This window comes from Mus pahari, chromosome 2 (assembly GCF_900095145.1).
Source record: "Mus pahari chromosome 2, PAHARI_EIJ_v1.1, whole genome shotgun sequence".
Lineage (NCBI taxonomy): Eukaryota > Metazoa > Chordata > Mammalia > Rodentia > Muridae > Mus > Mus pahari.
In genome coordinates, this window is record NC_034591.1 from 140,489,923 (window position 1) to 140,501,073 (window position 11,151).

General features: G+C 54.4%; 1 protein-coding gene across 3 annotated transcripts in view; it reads right to left on the bottom strand.

The window, feature by feature from the left end:
* The window catches only part of Plekhg6 (pleckstrin homology and RhoGEF domain containing G6), an 18,930-nt gene extending 9,383 nt beyond the window's left edge, over window positions 1-9,547 (bottom strand). The window contains exons 1-13 of one of the 3 annotated variants that reach the window (XM_029535315.1): window positions 9,078-9,272; window positions 8,480-8,704; window positions 7,956-8,033; window positions 7,403-7,620; window positions 6,043-6,198; window positions 4,388-4,552; window positions 3,915-4,010; window positions 3,615-3,665; window positions 3,203-3,352; window positions 1,743-1,853; window positions 1,429-1,578; window positions 1,095-1,232; window positions 678-797 (exon numbers count right to left, since the gene is read on the bottom strand). In XM_029535315.1, the coding sequence (XP_029391175.1) occupies window positions 678-797; window positions 1,095-1,232; window positions 1,429-1,578; window positions 1,743-1,853; window positions 3,203-3,352; window positions 3,615-3,665; window positions 3,915-4,010; window positions 4,388-4,552; window positions 6,043-6,198; window positions 7,403-7,549 (1,284 nt within the window). In that variant the 5' untranslated portion in view covers window positions 7,550-7,620; window positions 7,956-8,033; window positions 8,480-8,704; window positions 9,078-9,272. Of the gene's footprint in view, window positions 1-677; window positions 798-1,094; window positions 1,233-1,428; window positions 1,579-1,742; window positions 1,854-3,202; window positions 3,353-3,614; window positions 3,666-3,914; window positions 4,011-4,387; window positions 4,553-6,042; window positions 6,199-7,402; window positions 7,667-7,955; window positions 8,034-8,479; window positions 8,705-9,077 lie in introns of those variants that run through there. The other 2 variants (XM_021191522.2, XM_029535317.1) reach the window with 2 other exon arrangements.
* Window positions 9,548-11,151: the final 1,604 nt, after the last annotated feature.

Here is an 11,151-nt window from a genome sequence, read left to right on the forward strand (position 1 = left end):
GTCTGAAGACAGCTACAGTGTACTCATATACATTAAAAAATAAAACAAAACAAAAAACCAAACATTTATTTTATTTAGCAACATGTGTCTCTGTGTGGGGTTATATGCATGTAAATGAAGGTGTCCGGGGAGACCAGAAGAGAGTTTTGGACCATCCTCTGGAGCTAAGTGACAAGCCACCTGACAATGGGTGGAGACCAGCAAGCACTCTTAGTTGCTGAGTTGTCTTTCCAGCCCCTAGGCCCAGTTCCTCAAGAAGGTGTTGAGGATTCAAACTCGGGTTCTCCTGTTTTGTTTTGTTTGATGTTTGGCTCCAGTTTGGTAGACTACAGCTTCTTGACTTGTTTTTCTTTGAAAGAGCTGTTTGTTTGATTTTTATGTGTATGCTTTGCCTTCATGTCCCTGTCTGTGTAGCACATGTAGGCAGTGCCTGGGGAAGCCAGAAGAGATGTCAGACTCTTGAACTGGAGTTGTAGACAGTTGTGAGCTGCCGCCATGTGGGTGCTGAGAACTGAACCCGGGTCCTCTGCAAGAACAGCCAGCGCCCTTACCTGCTGAGCCCCCACTCGCTCCACTGCCAGGTCTTCACCACCAAGTCACCTCCCCAGCCCCATTCCCAGCTCATTTGCCTCTTATGCCGTGTCCTTACATGTCACCTCTGTGCAGGGCACCCTCACCTTCCCTTCTCGTCCCTCCTTCACCCGCACAGGTCCTTCCAGCAGCAGCTGCCTGGTGTACTCAGGGGCAACCCCTAGTACAGGAGTCATCAGATCCAGGGTGGAGAACAGACGCAGGCTCTAAGGGAACAGAGAGCAAGCAGAAAGGGGATCAGGGGATCGTGCAGGCTAGCCTCTCCATCCCAACCCACGGTGGCTCCTTGTGTTGTGACCTAGTCCATCCTTTCTGTAGCTGGAGCCACAGCAGACACGCCCAGGGTCCCCTTTTTACTTTTCCCATCTGCCCTTTGGGTTCCTCCCATAGGAAGGAAGGATGGACACACCCAGCTGTGGTACTCAGGTACCTCTGTCCTTTCCCCACCAGGCTTCTCCTCCATCTCTTTCCCCCCGGAGCTTGGAGTGAGTGCGTTTTCTCACCTTCTCCACCTCCTCGCTCCAGGGCTCTAGCACCTCATAGGACCCTATGCGCTGGGCCACAGCCATCAAACTCTCCTGCTCTTCGCCCTGTCGGACCTGGGCATTTATGTATCGCAGGAAGGACTCCACAGCCTCGATCTTGGAGTGTGAGAAGCAAAAGGAGGTACAGCTGAGCCCGGCTTCCCCACCCAATGGTAGCACAGCACTCTAAACTAGGTTTAGTCGACCAGCACTGTAGGAGGAACGAGACCTTCGGGGAGCACTAGAGATCAGTTCTTACCCATCACCCGCCAGCCCCCACCACACAAGGGCCCAACCCCACCTGAATACCTACCATGGCATTCAGGGCCTCTTGGGCTCGGGGCTCGGGGCTTCTCTTGCGCACAGCCTGCAGCAGCAGTGGGTATTTGGTGATGCGCTGGTGGGGCTTGATGAGCAAGTCACCCAGTGTCTGTCTTCCAGAGCGCTTGTGTTTCTCACACCACTGCGGTGGGGGTGGGGGAGACAGGGTAGAGCTCAGGAGTCTGCAGGGCCCCTCCTGCCCGCACTGCCTCGGGGCAACCGCCACAACCTTGCTGAAGCCTAGGGTGACCTGGCTGTGCAATTGCGCCCCCTGCCCCGCTGCCCCTGTGCTCCACCGCACCCTACCTGCACGAAGGTGTGGAACAGAGGGTTCCTGTCTTGCTGCTGCCGGGCGTAAGCCATGGTCTGCTTTACTCGAAGGCAGTACAGGACGTAAGGCTGGAACCGCTGGCCAAACTGGAGGAACACATATAAAGCAGGCAGGAGAGGGCCATGAATAAACTCTGGAGGTAGACCATGGCAGCAGGCTGAGGAGAGCCTCACACAGTCCCTCTGAGGAGCCTCTGCCGGCTTCCACCTCCCAAGACATCTCCCACAGCCAGACCCCTCATTCTGTGCTCCAGAGAGGAACCGACACCCTGAGAGACAGACCCTGGCCACCCCTGGAGTTCATTCTCTCTGTGGCACTGGCTGTGCCCACTCTGTGGCACTGGCTGTGCCCGCTCCTCTGGATTCGCTCTCTCACCATCAATAATTCAGCCTGACTTGTTTTCGGGACACCAGGGCTCCTGTTTCTTTGACCTGAAAGTTGCCCAGAAGCCCAGCCCTGAAGGAAAAAGGTGCCGGGGCTCCCAGGAACCTGTCCAAACTAGCTTTGTATCCCATCCCAAAGTTTCCCCCCTGACCTGGAGACACTATGGAAGAAAGCCTAGCCCGGGCTAGCTCTTTTTCATGTTCATTGCCTCTGGGATCTCCTTACTTGGGCAGCATTCTTTAAGAGACATTTTATTAAATTTATTTATTTTATTTTATGTGTATGAGTGTTTCTTCTGCATGTGTGTATGTGTACCATGTGCCTTCCTGGTTCTCTTAGACGTCAGGCCAGCCAGGCGCCCTTGAACCAGTTACAGATGGTTGCGAGCCACCATGTGGGTGCTGGGAAACAGATCCCGGTGCTCTGCAAGAGGAGCAAGTGCTCTGCACTGCTGAGCCACCTCCCTTTAGACCGAGGTCTTGCTCTGATCTGTTCGCTGCTGGGTCTCAATGAAATAGTTAATATTTTATTGCTGCCAAGTGATGCACATTTGTTATTAGAGTACTTGAAGAGCTAAGGCAGGAAGAGCTTGAATTTGAGGCTAGCCTGGGCAACATTGTCTTTAAAACAAAACAAAACAAAACCAAAAACAAGTGGAGATGGTGCATGCCTTTAATCTCAGCACTCAGAAGGCAGGCAGAGGCAGGCGGATCTCTGTGAATTTGAGGCCAACTTGGTCTACAGAGTGAGTTCCTGGATAGCCAGGGCTACGTAGAAGACCTTGTCTCAGAAACAAAACAACCCTCCCCAATCCAATAACAAAAAACCATAAAATAATAATAAAATAAAAAGGAATACAAACTGTAGCACTGATGAGAGCACCCCTCCCCCACCTCCTAGATATATTTTCATTTCATAAGCGTCCCTAGAAGACCAAAGAGCCTTTGGAGTGAAGGAGATGTGGATATGCTTTAGAGTTGGACTGGGCCATGCCCTGTGGATTCTTTTGGGCTGTCCTTATCCTGCTTTTTCTGGGTCTCCCCAGACTCACTGTCAGGAAGCCATTTTGTAAGCTGACAGGGTCCAAAGGTTGGCCAGACGTTCGAGTGTCTTCCAAGATGGGCTGCAGCACCTCCTCCCAAAATTTCCGGTGGGCTCTAATCAGGTTGGGGACATTTCCAAACAGGGTCTCAGCTGACACCTGGAGGAGTGAGCAGAACTCAGTAGCAGACATTTGTCACAGACAGGAAGGGACAGGGAAAGACTTTCAGTCTCGGGGACAGGGCTGGGGAGGAGGGGGAGAGCCTGACAGTGGCCTGGAAGACCCTAGGGAGTCCCTCTAACCCCCACCCCACCCCCATAGCACCAGGGGAGCTAGGGCCCTGTGGTCTGCTGAGTGCGGCCTGGGGGTCTAGGCCTGGGGGTCTCGCCGTGGCCCTGCCTCCTCCTCTGCTTCCACTCACCTCAGTCAGCAGTCCCACCCGCTGCAAATTCAGCAGACCAGCTGCCAGGAGCTAGAGACAGGAGGAAGACAGGGGCTCAGTGCCTGACCGCCCTCCTTCAGGGTCCTCCCAGCACCGCCATCTTCAGTGTCCTCCTCCCCACCCCCACCCCCGAGCACGTCTGAAACCATGGCTCAGATTCCTGCCTCTCGATCGATCGATCCGATCGATCGATCCCTCACTCCAGCCCTTCTGCTCTGGGAGGATGGAGATAGTACTAAGGACCCAGGTAGGGAGTAGGCGGGGTTGAAGGTGGCTCACATCAGTCATGATCTTGAGCTTCCTCACATAGATCAGCTCAGTGGTCAGGAGCTCCCACAGTGCTTCCTGCTGGTGGCAAAGCTGGCGGTTCATCTCCTGAGGGGGACAGTGCTGGTTCATTTGGGGACCACTCATGAGAGCAGGTGTCATTTGTCAAGAGCTGGAGTAGCACCACCAGTTCTGGTCCCTTTACCCAAGGCCTTTTCATCTTAGCCAGTTCTCTAGCTTGTAAGAGGCTTCACTCCCATTTTCCATATGAAGCAAGTGAGGCTCGGGAGGTCCTCTGTCACAACCAAGGTTTCACTACTTGGTGGCAGAGCAGGGGTTTGAACAGATCTCTGGAGGTTTTCCCCTTCTACACGCTGTATCCCTCGGCCTTTGCCTTTTTCAGGACAAAAGTGAGACCCATGGGTGTGTGTGTGTGTGTGTGTGTGTCTGATGCATTATGGGGACGTATACCATTTCAAACCCACCTTGTGTTCCAGCACCAGCTCCTTCCAGGACTTTTCCATGGTCAGGGCACCGTCCCCTCCCTCTCCTATCTCCCAGTGACTCCGATCCTCTGGTGGCAGGCGGGGCATCCCAAACATGCTGAATGTGTGCAGCCTCTGTTCTAGCTCAAAGGCCCTGGTGACTTCCTAGGAGAACAAGGACGATGGTTAGTTAGCCTGACATGTCCTCAGCATCTGGTGCTGTGATGCTGGATGGGCTGTGCATGCGTGCGCATATACACACTTGTGCCCGGCAGGACAATGAGTAGGTTTGTTATTGCCCAGGAAATGAAGTTACAGTTTTGTCTGCAGAAAGAAAAGATCCCAGGGTAGAGGTTTGAGGGGACCTCCCTGACCAGAGCAGTTCCTTCTAGAAGTTTCCCAATTCAGAATAGGGATGAAGGGCAGAATCAGACTTCTCAGAGTGGTCCTTAAGAATTGATTTTCTTTACTTTAAAAAAGGAAAGGAACGGAAAGGGAAGGGAAGGGAAGGGAAGGGAAGGGAAGGGAAGGGAAGGGAAGGGAAGGGAAAAACCTCTCAGTTTTTGGCTGTGCTGTAAATTGAACCCAGGACTTTCTGCACCCTGGGCAAGCCCTCCACCACTAAGACATACACCCCAGACTGCGAGCCTTCAAGTAAGGACCAGGACTAGACTTAAGAAAGCATGGTCATGCTGGGTGGTGGGGGCGCACGCCTTTGATCCCAGTCACTTGGAGGAAGAGACAAGTGGATCGCTATGAGTTCGAGGCCAGCCTGGTCTACAGAGTGAGTTCCAGGACAGCCAGGGCTACACAGAGAAACCCTGTCTTGAAAAACCAAAACAACGACAACAAAATAAAACAAAAAGGCATGGTCTCGGGTAACACGGCGACATAAAATGGACACATTCTGGGTTGTGTTGTAGATGGGATTTGCGATGCAGCTCAGGCTAACCTTGAACTTGCAGCCCTCCCGCCTCAGCCTCCTGTGTGCTGGGACTGTAAATGTGCCTCATCGTGCTTGGCTCAAAGTAGAGATATCTGTGACACATCGTGTCTTAACATTGCTCCTCCTAAGTGGTTTTGGTGTCAAATAACGGGGGACAAACAATTCCTATGCGCACTCTGCCCTTCTTGTGACATGGGAGGAAGTGGTGGGGTTCCTGGCTGGGATGGGGGTGCTTTGGGAGAGTAGAGATTGTCCCTGGATCTCATGTTATTTGGTAATTTCCAAAAGCTGTGAGGTTATTTTTACTTTATGTGCACTGATGTTTCACCTGCATGTATGTCTGTGTGAGGGTGTCAGGTCCCCTGGAACTGGAGTTACCATTGTGAGCTGTCATGTCAGTACTGGCAATTGAGCCCAGGTCCTCTGGAAGAGTAACCCATACTCTTAACTGCTGAGCCATCTCTCCAGCCCCCAAAGCAGGGAATTTAATATTAATAGTTTAGTCTCATGGGAGCCAATGCATCACCACAGAGCTGTTCCTGGGAGCGCCTCTGCAGAGAGCCTTCGCTGATTGATTTCTCAAATGTGCCTGCTTCAGAGGCTCCCTGCCAGCGTTCAGTTCAGCGTGGAGTTTCTGGGCTTGACTGTCTCTAGAGGCCATCATGGCTGGGATTGTGAGCAGAGGGGCAGAAGGCAAGGGAATCCTTACCTTGAGTTTTGGGGAGTGAGGTGGGCCGACCCCAAAATAGCTTCCATGCCTCTTCTCTGGCTCTGGTTCCCGAAGCACCAGAGGAGACAGGCCTCGGGTCTGGCCAGAGCTCTTGGCAAAAGGGACATGGTGCTGTCGGCGTCTGCGACCTGGGTCCTGGGGGAGAAGACAAGGCAAATTCTGGGAGTACCAGAAATACTAGAGAGGTGGCAGGGGCCGAGCTTGGCCCTGGGTCTTATCCCTTGCTTCTGCAAGTTGGGCTGGCTCGCTGCTCTCATCAAACCAGTTTGGTGTGAGTCGCTGCTGCTTTGAGTCACAGTGGCTGCTGCCAGGGAAGCCAAGTTCAGCTGGGCAGGGGCATGCCTGCCTGGTTCCCCGGGGGGGGGGGGGAGCCCGGAGGTAGAGGCTGAGGCCTCCCGCAGCGCTTGTGCACAGGCACACACATGCCTGGGCTCTGCGTCAGGTACCCAGCCTCTGCCTGGCTATACACATGCCCTCTGTGCCAAGGGCTCTCAGTAGCAGAGGACGGTCCACGCTGTGTTCTGAGTTCATCCCTCTGCGGGCAGCTGGGTTCCCTCACATGTGGGAAATGAGAGACCGCGAAGGTTCAGCCTCCTCCCTAGGGCCTGCAGCTAGTGTCCTATGGCACTGGCGATTGCTGTCCTTCTGTGCTAGAGGTTGAAGCCACAAGTCTCCTCCCAAGGCAGGCCTGGTCACATTCCTTGTCTGCCTTGGCCTAGGTTGCCTTACAGTATACTTCCTAGTGTCCCTTTCTGCCCTTTGCCTGGGCAAGTCTCGTCTCCAGGGGTGGAATCCTCTAGGGAGGCAGGGAATACCCCCAGCTAGAAGGGGAACTGTTCTTAAGGAAGCACCAAGGGCAGAAACAGCCTAAGCCCTGGCTTCCACACCCCTTTCCTCTACTAGGCTTGGAAGTGAGCCGGGTAGGTGGAGCCAGGGGCAGGGCAGAGACAGTTCTTGCCACTCCCCCTCCTCCCCTGTGAGAGCAGGGGCATCCTGAACCTTTGCTCTTCTTCAACCCTGACTCAGGGAGCTTTTGACTCCTCCCAACTCAAGGAGAGACTGACAGATGTCTTTCCCCACTGCTCTGGTAATTCAGAAATGCCACCCAATCCCTCCTCTGAGCTCCCCGCCTCTCCCACTGTTGTCTGGGGCTGGGTGTGAAGCACTGGAATCCTGGCCAGGTCCCACCCCCACCCCCCACCCAGCAACCCCGGAAAGCGGAGGAGGTTAAGGGACAAGACTAGAGCAGCCTGTGAAACTATAAGGGGACAGACTTCAAAGCCTTGGAGTCGTCCCTCCTGCCCCACCCAGGTCACCTTTGGGGCACAGGCGAACTCACCTCTCCAGGTCCTCCTCTGGGAAATATATTCCCAGGAGTGCTGTGGGCAGAAGTCTGATGATGGCCCCCGTAAGTCTCAATTTTCTCAATTCGGGAAGCAACCAGGCCTTGGAGGGGGCCCTCATTTGGAGGACCAAAGGCTTGCATTGTTTCTCTCCTGAGTTACCCCCAAAGGATCATAGCGCCAATGTCCAGGAGAAAGGGGGGTGTCCCCTTTTCTGCAAGACAGAAAGCCCAGACTGGATTAGTGATGAATGTCTCCACAGGATGGAGAGCAAGGAAAGACAAGAGGACAGAGTGGGGAAGAAGAGGGCCAGATGGTGATCCCTTGGGGGGAGGTGGGGTGTGTGCTATCTATAAGTAAGTAGGGGGAGGGCAGGACCAGGTGCATGCTGGGTAGGAACATCTGCTTTATACTTGGGAAACATTCACACTTCAGCCTCAGAGGATGCTGTAGTCTAAGAGCAGATGGGAGCAAGGGTCACAGAAACCTCTAGATAGCCCCAGGAAGAAGGCGCTCTCTTGTACCTAGCTGTCTCTTTTCCTGCATTACCTGTCAACACTGCACAAACTCCATGGACAGGTAAAGCTGACTAGAGACAGCCAAGTGGGTTCCTCGTGCCGGAACAGACTATGGGTTAAGAACGGCTTTTATTTTCTTTCCTGATTTGAGACAGGAGGACCTCTTAATATAGCCCAGGCTGACCTGGAATACACAGTGTAACCCAGGTGAGGCTACCCTCTAACTCTGCATCCCCCTGCCTCAATTTCTAGAGTGCTGTGATCACAGATGTATTCCATCATGCTTTGCAACGTTTACATTTTTAAATAGTGGGGAGGGGGTGAGCAAAAAAGAAAAATAATATTTGGGGAAAGAGAACAATACACACAGTTCACACTCCATGAGTTAACAGCTAGTTTTATCACGGTTCAGCCAGCCAGACAGCCACCCTTACTGGTCGGCTCGCCATCCATGGCTGCTTTTCAGTTAGTCACAACTGAGACTCGATAGACAGGAGACTGACTCTACAATATATCTTTTCTGTCCCTTTACTGAGAAGTCTGCACATGCCTTACCTGGAAACCCCCCACGTCCACGCACAATCTGGCGAAGTCGGGAGAGCTGTCAGACAGGGTCTGGAGCGATGTGCCTAGCTGAGGCAGCCGGCTGGTCTCCCACTAAGCTCGGTTTTTCCTGGCCTCAGAGGGCACCACCACGGATAGAGCTGGAAGTCAGATGCAGGACTCCACCCCTCCTTTCTAAGCCTGGATGGAAGACCCATCCCTTGCAGTAGGCAGGGCCTGAAGGGAAGAGGCCCTTAATGGGAGCTGGGCTCAAGAACCCTATACAGGAGCTGGTTTCCCACCAACTGGGCTCTAGGAGTCTCCATTTCTCTCCCCTAACTTTCTCTGACTTACACACAGAGGAGATTGCTCATTATGTCTCCCGCCCCCGGGCCAACAACAGTCCAGCCCCCAAGGGCAGTCCCCCGCCCCTCCCTCCCCCTCCCCCTTACTATCCCTCCCCACTCCCACCTTTTCTATCTTTCCCCAGGCCCAGCTTTTCTCCCTCCCTCGTTCCCAGCCTCCTTCCCTCCTCCTTCTGAGGCCCCGCGACCCTGTCCCAGATCCCGGGTTCCCTGGCCGTCGGGCACTCGCCCTCCCAAGTGCTCACCTGTGAGCGCAGGTGTCCGAGCTTCCGCTGTCCTTGATGTCCGCTGGATCCGGTGGAAATGTGGGTCGTTGTCAACTTCCTTGGCGATGGGAGCACCACTGTCCCAGGCTGGGACTAGGACCGAGCGGCCCGCGGGACCAGGCAGCACGGGGCCAGGAAGGGAGGTGAAGGTGGAGGCAGAGGGGCGGGACGTGGGCTGGCACCTCCTCCTCCCTGCGGGCCGTGCAGCGTCGCGGTCCCGGTCACCCGGACAGAGAGGGAAGGGAGCCGGACTCTCCGTACACCAACCCCAGACCAGGAGTGCTCACTTCTCGGTGCACACTTTCACTTGAACTAGCCAGCAATCTGTCACCTGGTCGGGGCCAGGGGCTGGAACCTGTGCCACCCGCAGGCCACCAGCGTGTCCTCCCTTCCCGGCCAGACCCCTGCCAGGCGCCAGGGTAATGAGGGGTAAATGAGAGGTTGGGCGCCGCTAGGCGGAGGCGGTGAGGTAATGACCAAGTGACTTGTGGCAGGTACCCTTCCCTTCTTTGCACCCAGGCCCCTCTTGCCTGTCCTAGACCGTTACCCTGAAAGGGAGCCAGCCTAGCATCAGGAAGGGCGTAGGTCCAGGGATTCTCTGCGCCATGGCTGTCCTCTGGCCACGGAGTCCAAAGTGTAGCCCTTATCTCCAGTGAACCTGCTGGCCTGCCCTGGCAACAGGAGGAAGGTTCTGTGGACTTTGTGTCTGATTCAGGGAGGCGTCAGGGGCCAGGCTTAGCCGTACCCAACACTACTCTCATTACCTAAGCCCGGAGGGAGGTGGGCATACCCTCCCGACGGACTGCACTTGGGCCAGTGTGGCCTCCCTAAGGGCTACACAGACTGAACAGTTTCTCCAAAGTGGTACAGCACTGGCTGGGCGTGATGTGAAGGGCTTTTCCTCCCTTCACATTCCCAAGTCCTGTCATCCGGTCTGAGGGAAGAAATGAGAGTTATACCATCCCATGGATGTGTGATCCAGAGGTGGAAGTCTGGGGGGGGGGCAGGTCTGAGGTCCATTTTGGGATCTTCCTTCCGCCAATGGACGGGATGGGTCTGGTGCAACCTCTTACCACACAAAGCATCCTGAAGTCCACAAAAACCCTTTCAGAAGTGTCTCCCTGTGTTCAAAAAAAAAAAAAAAAAAAAAAAAAAAAAAAAAAAAAAAAGCTCTAAAAGCTCTAATTCTTCCCCCTCTCCCATGGTTCATTTCAGCCTGCAGAGGCATCTTTACCATCGGTTGTTTGAATGTGTGTTCCTGTTCTCAGCCACAGGTTTGCCCTTCAGGGTTCTTTCTCAGATTATGGTGTTGTGAGGTCTCAGCGTTACAGAGGAGCTGTCCTGACCTCTGGTTGTCTCTGTCCTGCCTCCTGTCCCCCAGGTGTGTGCACGGGGTGAGGGGTGGGACGGAGAAGGAGTCGGATGAGAAGCATCCTTTGTCAAGGATGCAGGGTTTGCCTGTTCCTAGCATTCGCACTGTGGGGGGCCAGGAGATGAGGAAGACATATCCAGGGATGATGAGTAGCCATGAGAGAGAGAGAGTTAATGAAGCAGTTGGTGCCGATGACTGGCCATATTAAATGACACCCCAGAGACACTGGTGCTGAGGGCTTCTCCTCCCACTGTTTCCCAGACAAAGATGGAAAGAGGAGAAAGAGGGAAACTGGAATTGAGAAAGTAGGAGAGACAATCCTGGACTTACATGCCCCTGGGGTGAGCTTCTCTTGTCTCCCATAGACCCAGGCAGAGTTAACCCTTTCCCTTCCCTCTGGGCTGAGGTCCCACCTCCACCTCCCTGTGCCCCGGGGCCTCTATCAAGCCTCCCTGGGAGGAGAGGTTCCCAGACACAGCTAAAGACAGAGGTGTGGCCAGCTGTAGGTGCGTGGGCAGGTGGACACGCAGGCTCTCTTGGTCCATTCCTTCCTTCTATTCTGGCTCTGTCCGGCCGGCCTCTCTACAGCTGCCCCTTCCCTTGAGCTCCCCCTGTGCTATGGAGGACAGACTCCTGGGGTGGGCTGAGAGGGGAACACATGCAGAGGAACTGAATAGTCTC